Here is a 17,142-nt window from a genome sequence, read left to right on the forward strand (position 1 = left end):
CGTATAAGTAATGCCGTATCAAGCCAGTACTATACTAGCGAGTCATATACCGGAAATATCCTACTACCCCATGCTCGTATACCCGGTATAAGTAATGCCGTATCAAGCCAGTACTATACTAGCGAGTCATAGCGGGTATATACTACTACCCCATGCTCGTATATAAGTAATGCCGTTTCAAGCCAGTACTATACTAGCGAGTCATATACCGGGTATACCCTACTACCCCATGCTCGTATATAAGTAATGCCGTATAAAGCCAGTACTATACTAACGAGTCATAAACCGGGTATATCCTACTACCCAAAGCTCGTATAAAAGTAATGCCGTATCAAGCCAGTACTATACTAGCGAGCCATAGCGGGTATATACTACTACCCCATGCTCGTATGTAAGTAATGCCGTACCAACCCAGGACTATACTAGCGAGTCATATACCGGGTATATCCTAATACCCCATGCCTTTATATAAGTAATGCCGTATCAAGCCAGTACCATACTAGCGAGTTGTATACCGGGTATATTCTACAACCCCATGCTGGTATATAAGTAATGCCATATCAAACCGGTACTATACTAGCGAGTTATATAGCGGGTATATCCTACTACCCCATGCTCATTATAAGTAATGCCGTATCAAGCCAGTACTATATTAGCGAGTTATATAGCGGGTATATTCTACTACCCCATGCTCGTATATAAGTAATGCCGTATCAAACCGGTACTATACTAGAGAGTCATAGCGGGTATATACTACTACCCCATGCTCGTATATAAGTAATGCCGTATCCAGCCGGTACTGTACTAGCAAGCTATATACCGGTTATATCCTACTACCCAATGCTGGTATATAAGTAATGCCGTATCAAGCCGGTACTATACTAACGAGTCATATACCGGGTATATCCTACTACCCCATGCTCGTATATACGTAATGCCGTATCAAGCCAGTACTATACTAGCGAGTTATATACCGGGTATATCCTACTACCCCATGCTCGTATATAAGTAATGCCGTTTCAAGCCAGTACTATACTAGCGAGTTATATACCGGGTATATCCTACTACCCATTCTCGTATATAAGTAATGCCGTATCAAGCCAGTACTATACTAGCGAGTCATGTACCGGATATATCCTACTACCCCATGCTCGTATATAAGTAATGCCGTACCAAGCCAGTACTATACTAGCGAGTTATATAGCGGGTATATCCTACTACCCCATGCTCGTATATAAGTAATGCCGTATCAAGCCAGTACTATACTAGCGAGCTATATACCGGATATATCCTACTACCCAATGCTCGTATATAAGTAATGCCGTATCAAGCCTGTACTATACTAGCGAGTTATATAGCGGTATATACTACTACCCCCATCCTGTTATAAGTAATACCGTATTAGTTACACTGTTTGTAACTGATGGTGTATGAGAGCGAAGCTCGAGAAGGGAACTGAAGGTGTATATCCTATACACAATCAGTTACTAACTGTGTATCCATTATATCTCAACCGATTACTCGGGGTGTATGGAAATTTCTCAGGGTGTATGGAAAATACACAATGGGCACATGGCCTCTCAAAGCAAATCGAATCAGGTCATTTTTGTAGGAGGCGAGTTATACCTTACTACCCTATGCTCGTATAAGTAATGCCGTATCACATCAGTTGTATTTTTGACGTCATTTATTTATATACAGGATAGTCATATAGCGGGTATTTCCTATAACCCCCAAGTACGTACTGTTAATGCTATATCAAACCTGTTATATTCCTAATTTCACAAAGCGGGTATAACCGACTATCCCAGGCTCAAGTTTGCCAAGCGGTATCTACCCAGTAATATTCTATATGTCATTATGCGGGGATACCTGACTATCGTATGTTCGTATTTAAGTGATGCTGTAGCACATTAGTTCAACACTCACAAGTCATACCAAGGGTATATAGGGTTAGGGCAACTAAACCTAATCATATTGTTCACTGCTCGCCTGCATGGTCTGTTCTTCTAAAAGCCATGTAAGAAACACAATCATTCTGCTGTGTGCATATTTTGATCAAATTAATGAATGCTAGTTCGGTTGTTCGGCGTAGCTGTCTTACAAAGCTTTTCACATTAAATACCCTTTATCAACAAACAATTAAATGATGGGGAAATTTCACGCCTGTAGACCCGAATGAATGAATCAGAATATTTTAATTATTGATTTCAGAGAAATCACCCACAGCATTGGCCAAATCACTGCGGAAATCCGGACTTCTTCATGCACGTTTTTGACCTAACAACAATCACTGCGTAATAGCGCAGACCGTGTTTGACTTACGCTGGCCGCATACGCATTAAGACCTATTTTCGCAAGACGCGACTATAAGTGTGATTTGGATGTGTTGAAAGAACACTGTGCATGTATGAACTATTTACATCTCATTGCGATATAATAAATTCATAATAAGCCTTGTGAGGCCACATATGATCACATGTAGTATATTTTTATCTAAGGACAAAATTGTTCGGTTTGAATATACGTGCACTTTATAAGCAACACATCATGCGGTGGATATGCGACAATTAAACCTTTATTTTCTATTTAAATATTTATAAACGTGAATATACGACTTGCTTTAACGATACAAGCGTTAATTCGTTACTGATAGGATCATGCGGCAGCAATGAATAGGACACTCCTCGTGTAAGTAATCATCATAGTCTAGGGACCCTTCAGGTTTCGCATCGTAAAAAGTGTGACCCAGTAATATTGCTTAAAATGGTTGAGCTAACTTAATTTTCATCTTTTCTCGTGCTCTTTAATTACCCACATATTTAGGTCTGGTTGAAGTACTTTTACTTCCCACAGAGCAATTCGGTTCAAATTACTAATAACAACAATACACATTTTTAGCTTTATTTCAAATGTGAACATATTTATTTAACGCAGACGTGTACATAATTTTAACACAGAACAAGGGCTGTTTGTAAAACATGCATGCCCCCCTATGGGCTGTCAGTTGTAGTGGCAGCCATTGTGAATACGTTTTTGTCACTGTGAACTTGACTTTTGACCTAGTGACCTGAAAATCAATAGGGGTCATCTGCCAGTCATGATCAATGTACTTGAGAAGTTTCATGATCATAGACCTAAGTATTCTTGAGCTATCAACAGGAAACCATTAAACTGTTTTGAGTCACTATGACCTTAATCTTTGACCTAGTGACCTGAAAATCAATAGGGGTCTTCTGCCAGTCATTATCAATGTACCTATGAAGGGGGTCATCTGCCAGTCATTATCAATGTACCTATGATTTTTTTATTTTATGATGCTAGGCGTAAGCATTTATGAGTTATCATCCGGAAACCATTTTTCTATTTCGACTCACTGTGACCTTGACATTTGACTTAGTGACCTGAAAATCAATAGAGGTCATCTGCGAGTCATCATCAATGTACCTATGAAGTTTCATGATCCTAGGCGTAAGCGTTCTTGAGTTATCATCCGGAAACCATTTTACTATTTCGAGATCAATAAACCTATGAAGTTTCATGATCCTAGGCCAAAGCGTTCTTGAGTTATCATCAGGGAACCATCTGGTGGACCAACCAACTGACATGTGCAAAACAATATACCCCTCTTCTTCCAAGGGGGGCATAAATATAATATTAATTTTTAGTAATCTAAATTAAATCAAAATTGCTAGATTGTATTTTCCGAGAAATTATCGGAAAACATCGTTAAAGTTAAAGGGTATCTGCCAGCTTATGCCATTAAAACACAAATGTTAAATGACAAAAGCTGTTGCCCGGTTCACGGCACGCGGAGCCTACCCTATTGTGAACCAAAATCTTTTTGTGTATTTCATCCTAGTAGTTACCTTGACATAGAACATACATTGGTTACTTTTATGAAACAATTCTTATAAAACTTGGTATACAAATTGCGACATTGTTGCCCATTTGTCCGTCAGTCCATGTCCGAATAGTAGCTAAAATTGAGAAAACTCAGTAAGATTTCATGAAACTTAATATTCACATAATTTTTAAATACACAAAATAATACATTGACCATTTTAATTTTGTGATAAAACTTGGTTTACAAATGAACTCAGAAGAGCAATGTGATATTTATTTTGTCCCTACCGTTTTCACATGAAGGGATTTACGGTTGACCCACTGTCCATCGGTCTGTCAGTCAAATAAACCTGGATCTGGTTACAATGTTTTCCTAAGATTTCACCAGGTTACCTACTTTTTGGACACACTCAACCAAGGCTTACTTAACCAAGATGAGCATGTCGATCAGGTTTCATCAACATTGAGTCGAAAAAAGCCTGGTTTCTTCCATCACCTGATGATCCTCTAACACAGCAAGTCAATCCTCGAATGTCCGAAATATGTTCTGGTTCTTATAGTGGCAGACAAAAACAAGACCTATGATTTTATGTAAATTTGTTATGTTCATATATACATTAATTATTCCAACTATTTTTTTAGCTCGTATATGTTGTTATACAATTGTATTAAACATGGCCATTTAAGTCTTTCATAAGATTCTAACTAAACAAATGAGTTTTAATTTCTTTTAAAACTCTTGATGCAAGCAAACGATGAACGGCAGTATTGGGGGGAAAAAACTGGCAGACAATATGTATTTGACCATCAAAACTGAGACTGAGATAAAGATATGCAGAAAATGAAGCAACACCAGTTCATACACAGTGCTAAACTCACATCATAGAGATGTTTAAGTTCATGGATTTCAAGACTATTAAAGCTCAGGACTTTGGTACAGTCTCCCCATCTACAGCATTTCTCTTGAACCACATGAGAGATGATATGTGCATCTTGCTGTCCTATGGAGTGGAAGTCTTCCTTGCATGATATCCATTTGCACGAATACTCCTATAACAAGCAACTTTGTAAACTGCAGATTGGAAGCCAAAGTCAATTAACTTACAGTGTCCACATTTTTAACTTTAGTTATAATCATTGACTAAGTTTTTCACAAATGTTATTTTTGATTGAAATGTTAATGAAAAGGCAAAAAAAAAGAGATTTACTGTGAAATAAGTCAATGGAGATAAGCCTACTAATAGCTCTTGGTGTGTATTGTGGATTTCACCATGATTTGTTTAACTCTATTTTTGTTTTATTTATCTATATATTGATATTTTCTATGAGTACTTTACGCAGGTACACATCTAATCAGAGCCTCTGTTAATGTAGTAAAAGTATGTTACTGTTCTGTTCTTCTGTTAATAACTAATCTAAAAAGAAAGAAAACGAGTAAATTTGCACTATTGTATGAATATGGCATACACTTATTTTTCCATGTTGAAATCTTATTAAATTCATGATATGAAGCCCTAAAATGTTTGTAACAAACAGATGGATGGACTGACAGACTGACCGATGGAAAACGCCAACACTATATCTCTCTGGCTTTGGAAAGGATAATGATTCAACAGAAAGTAGAAATCATCAATAAAAACTTGATGCATCTAAGTTAACTTAGCAATTAGTGAGTTCAATATGTCCTTTAACTGAACAAAAAAACAGATGTTTCAAAAACTTAACATGATTTGTCATTTGTTGCAAATATTAAGAAGCACTTACAGGTCCTGGGTTTCAATCACCAACATATGATAAAATAGTTCTCAGTAACAAAAGGCACAAAAATGCAAGAAAAAAATCACTTTAATGTTAAAATAAATATATATAGTTATTCAATAAACGATGTATATTTTGTCATAAAGTACCGGTCCTGGATTGTTCTCAACATCATTTAAGAGCATCAACATCCGCTGGGACAGGTTAACATGTTGTTGAATACACAGCTGCATCATGATGTAATGAAGACCACCTTGTCCACACATACGACCCAGAATCATCAGCCCAAACATCTTGATCCACATGGTGGGTGGGAAATGTTTGTATGTTCCTAAAGAACAAAACATGTTAATGATTTATCATTTCAAGTATAAAAGGCAAGCCTTAAAATTCTTAGAAAGCTTTAACATCTGAAGGTTAATATCACCCTGGCTGTGCAGATCTTGGTAATATACCCATTTAAAAAACATTCCTTAAAGCCACACACCTTGAAATGAAATATCTGGCATAGTAAATTTGGATATAAATAAGAAACATATTTTATCTTTGCCAATTAGAATATATCTGGTGGTTGCAAGGTAGAAATCCGTCTTTCTTGTGCTTTAAAACTTAAAAATAATTGTGTTTCTCGAATTGAACATGTACGTATACAAATCATACATTCAGTTTTAAAATATAAAAAAATAAATTACTTGCTAACTAGGCTATAGATTTAATGACAATTTTGCACACTTTCAAATTGCATCTATATGTACTGAGTAACATGTATTTCATTTCAAGGTGTGTGGCTTTAATGTAATAAACAAGAGTGCTAAACTGTCACAAGATACACCCGTTTGAAGGTTTTGGACACCATGCTAAACGCTGGAAATGCAATAAGTGACCTAGTTTTCGACCCGGCATGACCTATATCTGAACTTGACTTAGATATCATTAAGACACAACTTCTGCCCAAATTTGGTGAAGATCGGATGAAAACTCTTTCAATTAAAGAGCTTACACCATGCTAAATCCTTGAAATGCACCCTGTGAACTAGTTTTTGACCCAGCATGACCCATATTTGAACTTGAACTAGATATTGTCTAGATACAACTTCTGACCACATTTGTTGAAGATCAGATGAAAACTACTTCAATAAGAGAGAGGACACCGTGCTAAATGCTTGAAATGCACTAAGTAACCTCGTGACCTAGTTTTTGACCTGGCGTGACCCATATCTGAACTTGACCTAGATAACATTTTGACACAATTTCTGACCAAATTTGGTGAAGATCGGATGATAACTACTTCAATTTGAGAGCGGACACCATGCTTAATCCTTGAAATGTACTAAGTGAACCCCTGACCTTGTTTTTGACCCGGCATGACCCATAATTGAACATGACTTAGATATTGTCTAGATAAAACTTCTGACCAAAGTTTGTGAAGATTGGATGAAAACTACTTCAATTAGAGAGCAGACACCATGCGAAATGCATGAAATGCTCTAAGTGACCTTGCGACCTAGTTTTTGACCCGGCATAACCCATATTTGAACTTGACCTATATATCATTTACACACAACTTATGACCAAATTTGGTAAAGATCAGATGAAAACTACTCCAATTAGAGAGCCACCAATGCTAAATCCTTCAAATGCACTAAGTGACCCCGTGACCTAGTTTTTGACCTGGCATGACCCATATTCAAACTTGACCTAGATATTGTCTAGATACAACTTCTGACCAAGTTTGGTGAAGATCAGATGAAAACTATTTGAATTAGAGAGTGGACACTGTTATGGACGCCGCCGCCCGCCAAGGGTGAAACTATAATACGTCCCGTTTTTTCAAAACCGGCGTATAAAAATAAGTAATATCCCTCACAGGATTCAGGTCACACAATTAACTTATAGACAATAGGCAATACTTAATTCATTCACTTCAAACTGTTTCTCTTGACAGATAACAAATGTTCAATCAAATTTTCATTCAAGATCATTTGGTTACAAATTTGAAATATACTAAAATTTGCCTTCATAATGGAAACTTCTATTTTCCAAGCATGCCTTCCACTTCCTTGAGCTGACTTCGTTGAGTTCATGATTAGCAGATGCAATCTGTAAGATTTACTTATAAATAACTCTAAAATAAGTGACTGTTACCCAAAAAATAAAAATATATAAATTCTTTTGTCTAATTACACACTTTCACATACATAAATGTGACACACGCATAAAGGCCCATAACCATCCAATCAAAATATTCAGAAATAGAGGTGCTCATTATACTAACAGTAATGACTAAGTTTGTATACATGTATGTTTTTTCAACTATGTTTTGCAAAATATTCTCATGCAAACCAGGGTTTCCAATTTAATAAGCCACATGTACATTACATGTAACAGGGGTAAGACAATGCTAACAAGAAATGTGGTTGTCAGAAACACAATGCCCCCTAATGCGCCACTTTGATTTTTTTTTTTTACCTTTGACCTTTAAGGATGACCTTGATCTTTCACCACTCAAAATGTGCAGCTCCATGAGATACACATGCATGCCAAATATCAAGTTGCTACGTTCAATATTGCAAAAGTTATGAAGAAGGTTAAAGTCTTGGTTAAAGTTTTTGAATAATTTTTTTTGACCTTTGACCTTGAAGGATGACCTTGACTTTGACCTTTCACCACTCAAAATGTGCAGCTCCATGAGATACACATGCATGCCAAAAATCAAGTTGCTATGTTCAATATTGCAAAAGTTAATATGAAGGTTAAAGTTTTGGTTAAAGTTTTGGGACACACACACACACACACACACACACACATGGACACATACAATGACAGACAGGCCAAAAACAATATACCCCCAATCTTTCGATCCGGGGGCATAAAAATAATCCTGGTTGTGTTTTTCAAGCAATCTAGCTAAAACAAACAGGTTTAATAAAATAGAAAGATTAACTAAAATGAACATACCAGTTATATAGGGCTATAACTATCATATTGAGTATGTCAACACAAAATCGTGTAATTAGTTGCTAAAAGATACAGAAAGCTTTATATGGGAAAGTGCATGTGTTGACCTCCTTTTTTTGTTACTTTATTTGTACATAAAATGCTTGTCAAGCATACACAAGTTAGTGATTTAAAGTCATACCATTGGTGAGCCTATCAGCTTAATTTTACTCTCTTTTCCAGTCTCTGGTTGCTTGATGTGGCGACTGCAGAAGTGGCTCAGCAAAGCGTCTTCGTTGGAGCAAACAACCCTGCATTCTGGACACCGATTGTGCGCCTCCTTTAAATATAAAACTTTGTGAAACATAAAAATATATTTATTTTTCATCATTTTAACCAATAAATACCTACTAAACAAGAACTTTGACATTAACTTAGATAAGAAAACATATATATTATTTTCAATTAAATTGTTAAACAAGAGCTGTCTCCGTAGGATGACGTTTGCCCCCAATAAATGCTTTGATAGAAATTATGAGCATTTTTCAAACCCTAAACGCGGACCCTAAGGTCAAGGTCATAGGGTAAAAATTTGTGTGCGTATGGAAAGGCCTTGTCCATATACACATGCATATCAAATATGAATGTTACATCTAAAGCGACAAAAGAAGTTATGAGCATTTTTCGAAACCTAAACACAAAGTGTGACGGACAGACAGACATCAGACAAACAGACAGAAGGACAGTTTGATCACTATATGCCCTCCTTCGGCGGCATAAAAAAAGTTAATCCAGAAATGCATAATAAGTCCCAAATTAGAGAGCGGACATCATACTTAATCCTTAAAATGCACGTAATGTAAGCAAGTTAGTTCAAATAACAATGTACACAATTTCAATACTTTCTTAAAGTTAGTTCAAATAACAATGAACACAATTTCAATATTTTCTTATCACTTAATCAATAATTATTATTTAAAAAAAAACATCCTGACAGTCCCCTCACATTTATGTGACTGAACTATCAGTCAAAAAAACGTTTGTTAGCTAACAGGGAGATATCTGTTATGGGAGAAGGTTCAAAATATTTTTGCCATTTCTTATATCACACTGCAAGTGTCAGTGCTACTGGCTCTGGGCATTTTCTATTTTTATCAAACCACTAAATTCAATGTATTTTATTCAGAAAACTTTGCAAAAGACAACCTCAGTGTCTGGACTGACCTGATGCACCAAATCGCACAAGTCAGCTACATCTCTGAAATTATTTCAATACAATCATTTTCATTAATAAAAATAGATAACAAGAGCTGTCAGAGGACAGCGCCCTCGACTATTCGAGTGCTTGACAGTATAACGTAAGCCATCATGGGGAAATTGTTCATACCGGTATTCAATAATTTATTAGATGATCTTTCAAAAATAAAAAAAGGAAAAAAAATAAAAATTTGGGGAGGGGGTAGGGGGGTTGAGAGGGGGGTATAACATGGGGTGTGGTCATTTATTAGACGATCTGACGATCTTTCAAAAATAAAAAAAGGAAAATAAAAAATTTGGGGGGGTGGGGGGGGGGGGGCAGGGATTCTGGGTTGGGGCGTGGGGTATTGCAGTGCTGCAGCTAGGATTTAAAAAGGGCAGGGGGACTTTTTGTCAAAAGGGCACTTTGGACGCGCAGTATTTTGTCAAAAGGGCACTTTCGAGCGCGCGGGCGTTTCTAGAATGCTTCCTCATGCATGTTAATTTATGTGTTATCAATAATTGTAAGAATAAATTATTCCCATTCGTCATTAAACAATTCAAATTTAATTACTACAATGAGGAATAAATTAATTACAATGTATTTTAATAAGAGACTTATTAATCATCATATGTAAAAAAAAAAAAAAAAAAATAAAAATTAAGGGCAGGGGGGGCCCTAGGAAGGTCAGGGCGGAGGTTCGGGAGGGCAGGGCGGGGCGCCCTTCGATTTAGGCCTAGCTGGAGCACTGGTATTGCACGGGTGGAATCCATTGTGGTATTCAGGTAAGCGTTGTTTTGTCAAAGTATTAATAAAATCTTATCATAAATAAAGAAGTTATGTGAATTTAAGCAAAATGTCCAATTCTCAAAGTAAAAAAGGGGCCATAATTCTATTAAAATGCTTGATTCAGTGGTCTAATCTTGTTTATAGGTTGGGGTAATGTTGGTAAACAAGTATGCAAAATATAATAGCAATATGTCAAAGGACATAGGAAATATTTGGGGTAGTACGCAAACTTTAACATAGATTTATCAATGATATGCATATTCTGAGAATAAAAGGGGCCGTAATTCTATCAAAATGCTTGATTAAGTGGTCTCCTCTTGTTTGTAGGTTAAAGGTCATGTTGGTAAACAAGTATGCAATATAACAAAGCAATATGTTAAAGGACATAGGAAATATTTGGGGTAGTACGCACAATTTAACATAGATTTATCAATAATATGCATTCTAAGTATAAAAGGGGCAATAATTCTGTCAAAATGCTTGATACAGTGGTCTGCTCTTGTTTATAGGTTGGGATCATGTTGGTAAACAAGTATGCAAAATATAAAAGCAATATGTCAATGGACATTGAAAATATTTGAAGTAGTACGCAAACTTTAACATTTGCACGCTCACGGAAACGCCAACGCCGGGGTGAGTAGGATAGCTCCACTATATATATTTCATATATAATAGTCCAGCTAAAATACAGTCAACAATTAAAGAGTTGTTGTCACTGGGAATGTGATCTTGCATATATACACTTCATGTTGACAACATATTATTTTCAATTAAATTGTTAAACAAGATCTGTCTCCATAAGATGACGTATGCCCCCAATAAATGCTTTGATAGAAATTATGAGCATTTTTCGAAATCTGAATGCATTTTTTGAACCCTAAACACGGACCCTAAGGTCAAGGTCATGGGGTAAAAATTTGTGTGCGTATGGAAAGGCCTTGTCCATGTACACATGCATATCAAATATGAATGTTACATCTGAAGCGACAAAAGAAGTTATGAGCATTTTTCGAAACCTAAACACAAAGTGTGACGGACGGACAGACAGACATCAGATAAACAGACGGAAGGACAGTGCGATCACTATATGCCCTCCTTCGACGGCATAAAAAACGTTAATTTAGAAATGCAAAATAAGTCCCAAACTAGAGAGCGGACACCATACTTAATCCTTGAAATGCACTAAGTGACCCTGTGACCTAGTTTTTGACCCGGCATGACCCATATTCGAACATGACCTAGATGTTGTCTTGATACAACTTCTGACCAAGTTTGGTAAAGATCAGATGAAAACTACTTCAATTAGAGAGCAGACACCATGCTTAAACCTTAAAATGCACTAAGTGACCCCATGGTCTAGTTTTTGACCCGGCATGGCCCATATTCGAGCTTGACCTAGATATTGCCTAGATACAACTTCTGACCAAGTTTGGTAAAGATCAGATGAAAACTATTTGAATTAGAGAGCGGACAAGAAAAGTGTGACAGACAGACAGACAGTGCGAAAACTATATACCCTCTTTTCTTCGAATGGGGGCATAAAAAATTTGGAGTAAAATATATACAAATGTGTTCTTTTTCTTTGCAGACTGACTTACCAATCAAAATAGTTACATAAACAAATATGTATAATTATATTGTTAATATTATGCGCATAAATAAAACATTTGCTATTTCATGTAAAATTAATTGTAGACAGCAAATAATGAAACAAGAAACCGTTTGAGACGGGTGATGCTCCACAAAGGTTTTTTTGTCACAATATTGCACTATATATTCAGATAAAAGGAAACGTCTTGAGGGGCATAACTTTGGACAAAATAATACAATGGATGGTTTAGTAACTTAAAAATTTCAAAGGGCCATAACTCTGTAAATAAATCATCTATCCAGAACCCACTAATAACATGCGCATCTCCTCAAGGTAGTTAAGCTTCCCATAAAGCTTCATTGTATTCCAGTCAGTAGTTGGGGAGAAATAGCCCGGACAAGAATTGCACTATATGTACAGTTATTAGAAAATTTCAAAGGGCCATAACTCTGTGAAAAATCATCCGACCATAACCGGCTTATAATATGCACATCTCCTGTTGGTAGTGAAGCTTCCCATAAAATTTCATTGAATTCATGTAATAAGTTGCTGAGAAATAGCTCGGACAAGAATTGCTCTATATGTACAATGGAAAATTTCAAATGGCCATAACTCTGTGAAAAATCATCCGACGAGAACCGGCTGATAATATGCACATCTCCTGTTGGTAGTGAAGCTTCCCATAAAGTTTCATTGAATTCCCGTCATTAGTTGCTGAGAAATTGCTCGGACAAGAATTGCTCTATATGTACAATGGAAAATTTCAAAGGGCCATAACTCTGTGAAAAATCATCCGACCAGAACCCGCTGATAATATGCACATCTCCTCTTGGTAGTGATGCTTCCCATAAAGTTTCATTGAATTCCAGTCATTAGTTGCTGAGAAATAGCCCGGACAAGAATTGCACTATATGTACAGTAAATGGAAATTTCAAAGGGCCATAACTCTGTGAAAAATCATCCGACCAGAACCCGCTGATAATATGCACATCTCCTCTTGGTAGTAAATCTTCCCATAAAGTTTCATTGAATTCCGGTCATTAATTGCTGAGAAATAGCCCTGACAAGAATTGCACTACATGTACAGTTAATAAAAAATTTAAAAGGGCCATAACTCTGTGACAAATCATCCGACCAAAACCCACTGATAATATGCACATTTCCTCTTAATAGTGAAGCTTCCCATTAAGTTTCATTGAATTCCGGCCTTTAGTTGCTGAGAAATAGCCCGAAAAAAAAATTGTTCACGGACGGACAGACGGACTGACGAAGCGGCGACTATATGCTCCCCCCCAAATTTTTTGGGGGAGCATAAAATGTCAAATTAACATGGATAATAGAAAATATTGTGAAATGCTTTATTTATAAATTAGAAACTAGATAACACTTCTAAAATGATTGCAAGTTTCCATGACTCATTGAGGAATAAACCATGTAAAATGTCAGTTTTGCAAATTTATATAGTTATGGGAAACAGCTACATTAAATTTAAATATCAAAGCTTTTTTTTATAATTGTATATGTACCGGTAAAACACCGCTTCATTCGTAAGAATGTCATTTGAGCCTAGATGAAGATACAGCTGTTGAACATCCATCTTCTGCAAGTCTCTCAACAATGCATGGCGAAAACGATCACAAGAAAATTTGGCACCTTTGAAAACAGAGTTGGCGAATGTCTGTGTAAATAAATCACAAATATACATGAATGAATACACAAGGAAAATTCATGCTTTGCCTCAAGATTAAAATGAAAAGTTTGCAATTACAATTCCCTACAATCTGTAAAATATTCCACACGCTTAAATAAAATATATAACCATGCAAATTAGTTAGAAAACGCAATGATGCCAATCATTGCACATCAGCATAATAAGTTTAACTTTATATTGATGACAAATACTGTAATCATACGAAGCTTAGGACTTGACATTTGAACTGTTTAAGTATAAAGAAATGAAATAATTACATCATTTATAGAAACTATGCAGGTTTTTTTTTCCACTTTTTGGGAAGATAGCCCATGGCTTTGGAATTGGGAATTTTATCGGCATTTTCATGAAATTGGGAAAATAAATTCATTAGCCTTTTTTTCCACACGAAAAGTCCACTGATTAGGGAAATACTAAATTTGATTTAACTCTTTATAATCATTCAAATTAAAAGAAAAAATCATATAATACTTTGTTAGATGTAATTGAATTAAAATTGAGATAAAATACACATAAGACTTCTTTCTAAAAAAAAAAAAAAAAAAAATAATTTTTTTTTTTTTTTTTTGGCAATTGGGAAGTTTTTGCCACATTTTGGGAAAAAAGTCTACTTTTTGGGATTGGGAACATAGCCGAATTTCGGCTATAAAATCGGGCCAAAAAAAACCCTGCTATGAGTATCACGTTTAAATGGTGGCATTTCGTGTTTTCTCAAAAATGTTTACAAAAACAGTAAACATTTAAACGACTGTTGATATCAACATAATCCATTTTAGTTCATTACGTTACAATGTTGCAAAACTTATTAAAAGCTGTTAAAAAAAGACTGGTATACATTTGTATCATGTGTGCCAGATGGCCCTTATTCACAACAGCGTAAACATAACAAAACACCATGTACGACCTAGACGGCTTGAATATTTGACACACGTCGGCACAAAGTGCTCGGGAAAATTTTCCAGCTATTTGTTGCATGATCATTCCCCGAATTGTCTTGAACATTTGACGCGCGTCAGCACAACGTGCATGAGGAATTTTTTTCCGACATTAATTCATCCGCATTCATTTTTAATTTAATAAACAGATACTCGTTTTTATGTACATCTTGTTAGGTAGAAAATAATAAAAATTTTACACAGGTGTAGTCTTATTGAAGAAATGTGGGATCAATATTTATTTGTCTTTGTTATAAAATACTACGGCATGTAAGTAGAAAATGTGTACCCAATGACTCAACAACGGCAAGAACAGTTGGTTTTAATATGACGTCATTGCCCAAATGGGTTATGATCTGAATATAACTTCTGGAAATAATCATTACTTTCAGTTTGGAAATGCGATGTCAATGACGCTTTTATAACTGACATATGGATACTGTTTAAACGGTAACCTTTTGTTTATTTCATTAATCATTTCGTTTTAACGTTTAGAAAAATGTGTACATGTGATACCATTAATAGAAACAAACCTGAAACTGTAATTACTGTTCTATACCATTGTCATTACATATTCTCATCAGAGATTGGCAGGCATTTGACAGCTATATCATCAGGAAGAATATCCTTAATCCGATGAGCATTGGAGTCCCCAGCAATACGGTTCACTTTTCTCCTGTCTTGGGCACATGAAAAAATAAAAGGAAAATGCTTCCTGACACAACACTGCATCCTGTTCAAAAGAGCCTGCGTAATAAATCTACTAATTATAAAAAGACAAGTCTTAACAACCCAAATACTACCTTAACAATACTATTGCAACAAGACTAATAAGGACGACTAAACTTGTCTTATGTGTATCTAACTACACAAAAAGAATATAAACAAAACAGATCAATCACGCTTTAATAAAAATAAAGGTCACACAAGTTAAAAAGCACTAGTTTTCAATAATCAATAAGTGTCAAAATTGCAATACACTGGTCAGTGTTCAGTGCAAATATCACTATGAACATGTCAAAAGTGTCAATTATTGCACGAGTGTGTAACACACTGAATGTGTCCAAATGCGCGAAGCACCTGTTTTTTAATAATTAGTATTAAAGTGTCACTCAAAATTGCAATCCACTGGTAAGTGTTCATTCAATGCAAATATCACACAGTCACTATAAACACATCAAAAGCGTCAATTATTGCACTAGTGTAAAACACACTGTAAGTGTCCAAATGCGCGAAGCACGTGTTTTTAATAGATCACAAAATGGGTAATAAAACGCACAGTTGAACTTAAGATGAAAAGTAAACACAAATCCTTCGTTCACTCACACCGAGTTACTAGGACTTGGTCGCGAAAATGAATGCCACTTTGAATTATACACTTTACAACGTCGAAATACACCAAATCACAATTGAAAGATAGCTATTGCAAGTTCAAAAACAAAACTGAAATATAAGCGCCGAAATGACTTCTTGATCTCAAAACAATGTCACAAACGTATACAATACCGGATCTCAACCGTTTGAAAGCTCGTGTGCAATCAAAAGGGGAGATTATTCCAACGATGTTTTTTTCTTGTTTCTCCATTCGGTACCCCTCGCACGTTATTTGATTACGCTTTCTTCATATATGGTCATATTACACTCATTCATAACGTTTATTTATAGATGTTTGTGTTGTGACATATATGGTTATGATTACCATATAAGGTAAAGACGGCCAGGGACCAGAGTCGCTCTGATACCTAAGTCAATTTTATGTCTAAATTTCCATATGTATGAACGGTCAACGCCCGCTACGCGGGCTTTTGCCCGTATTACCATAACCGTGAGGTTGTTTGTTTGCAGAAGGAATAATAAAATCTAGAAATAATGCACTCGGTCATAAAAAATCAAAATATGTATGTGAAAGGATAAATCGTTTGATCTAAGTAAATATATTTTCTTCGTGTCATGTGTCATTTACACATCTTGTATATAATTTCCTTTGACGTATGCTTAATTATTGTAACTTAAAGCAAGGTACCGGTAAACGCTTATGTAATATTAATAAAACTAATTGCTTAGTGATTTATATTCTCTTATTACTTGGTAGTTATTTAGTATATATTCCTGTTCGAGATGTAGATGATTCTAAGTTAACAAGAGGGCCTAAAAGGCCCAAAGTCGCTCACCTGAGATAACAAGGAACTGACCGGTTATGTGCAGCCCAAGATATCATTAGAACACATATTCTGACCACGTTTCATGAAGATTGAACTATAAATGTGACATTTAGAGTGTTTACAAGGTTTTGATATAGGCAAGAAAGAAAAAAATGCCCCCCCCCCCTGGCGACCAT

General features: G+C 35.7%; 1 protein-coding gene across 6 annotated transcripts; it reads right to left on the reverse strand.

The window, feature by feature from the left end:
* Positions 1-2,890: 2,890 nt before the first annotated feature.
* LOC127871655 (uncharacterized) lies at positions 2,891-16,226 on the reverse strand. Of its 6 annotated transcripts, none has more exons than XM_052414779.1 (7): positions 15,364-16,226; positions 13,685-13,836; positions 9,766-9,799; positions 8,744-8,881; positions 7,620-7,704; positions 5,754-5,935; positions 2,891-4,896 (listed from the first exon to the last, which is right to left on the reverse strand). In XM_052414779.1, the coding sequence occupies exons 1-7, from the start codon at positions 15,370-15,372 to the stop codon at positions 4,654-4,656; spliced, it is 843 nt and encodes a 280-aa protein (XP_052270739.1). In that variant the 5' UTR covers positions 15,373-16,226; the 3' UTR covers positions 2,891-4,653. The 6 variants fall into 6 exon arrangements, with proteins under 6 accessions (XP_052270739.1, XP_052270740.1, XP_052270744.1 ...); XM_052414780.1 differs by having other exon boundaries at positions 13,685-13,811; positions 15,364-16,225; XM_052414784.1 differs by having other exon boundaries at positions 13,685-13,811; positions 15,338-16,223.
* Between the last annotated feature and the right edge of the window lie 916 nt (positions 16,227-17,142).

Source organism: Dreissena polymorpha, chromosome 3 (genome assembly GCF_020536995.1).
Source record: "Dreissena polymorpha isolate Duluth1 chromosome 3, UMN_Dpol_1.0, whole genome shotgun sequence".
In the NCBI taxonomy this organism is placed as follows: Eukaryota; Metazoa; Mollusca; class Bivalvia; order Myida; family Dreissenidae; genus Dreissena; species Dreissena polymorpha.

What these genes read in the sequence shown, in the direction of transcription:
- LOC127871655 (XM_052414778.1), bottom strand. Translation starts at nt 13,863, where the DNA reads ATGTATATTTGTGATTTATTTACACAGACATTCGCCAACTCTGTTTTC. An exon ending in AATGAAGCGGTGTTTTACCG is followed by an intron (nt 9,800 to 13,684) that starts GTACATATACAA and finishes AAATAATTTCAG; the next exon opens with AGATGTAGCTGACTTGTGCG. An exon ending in AGCTGATAGGCTCACCAATG is followed by an intron (nt 7,705 to 8,743) that starts GTATGACTTTAA and finishes TAAATCTTACAG; the next exon opens with ATTGCATCTGCTAATCATGA.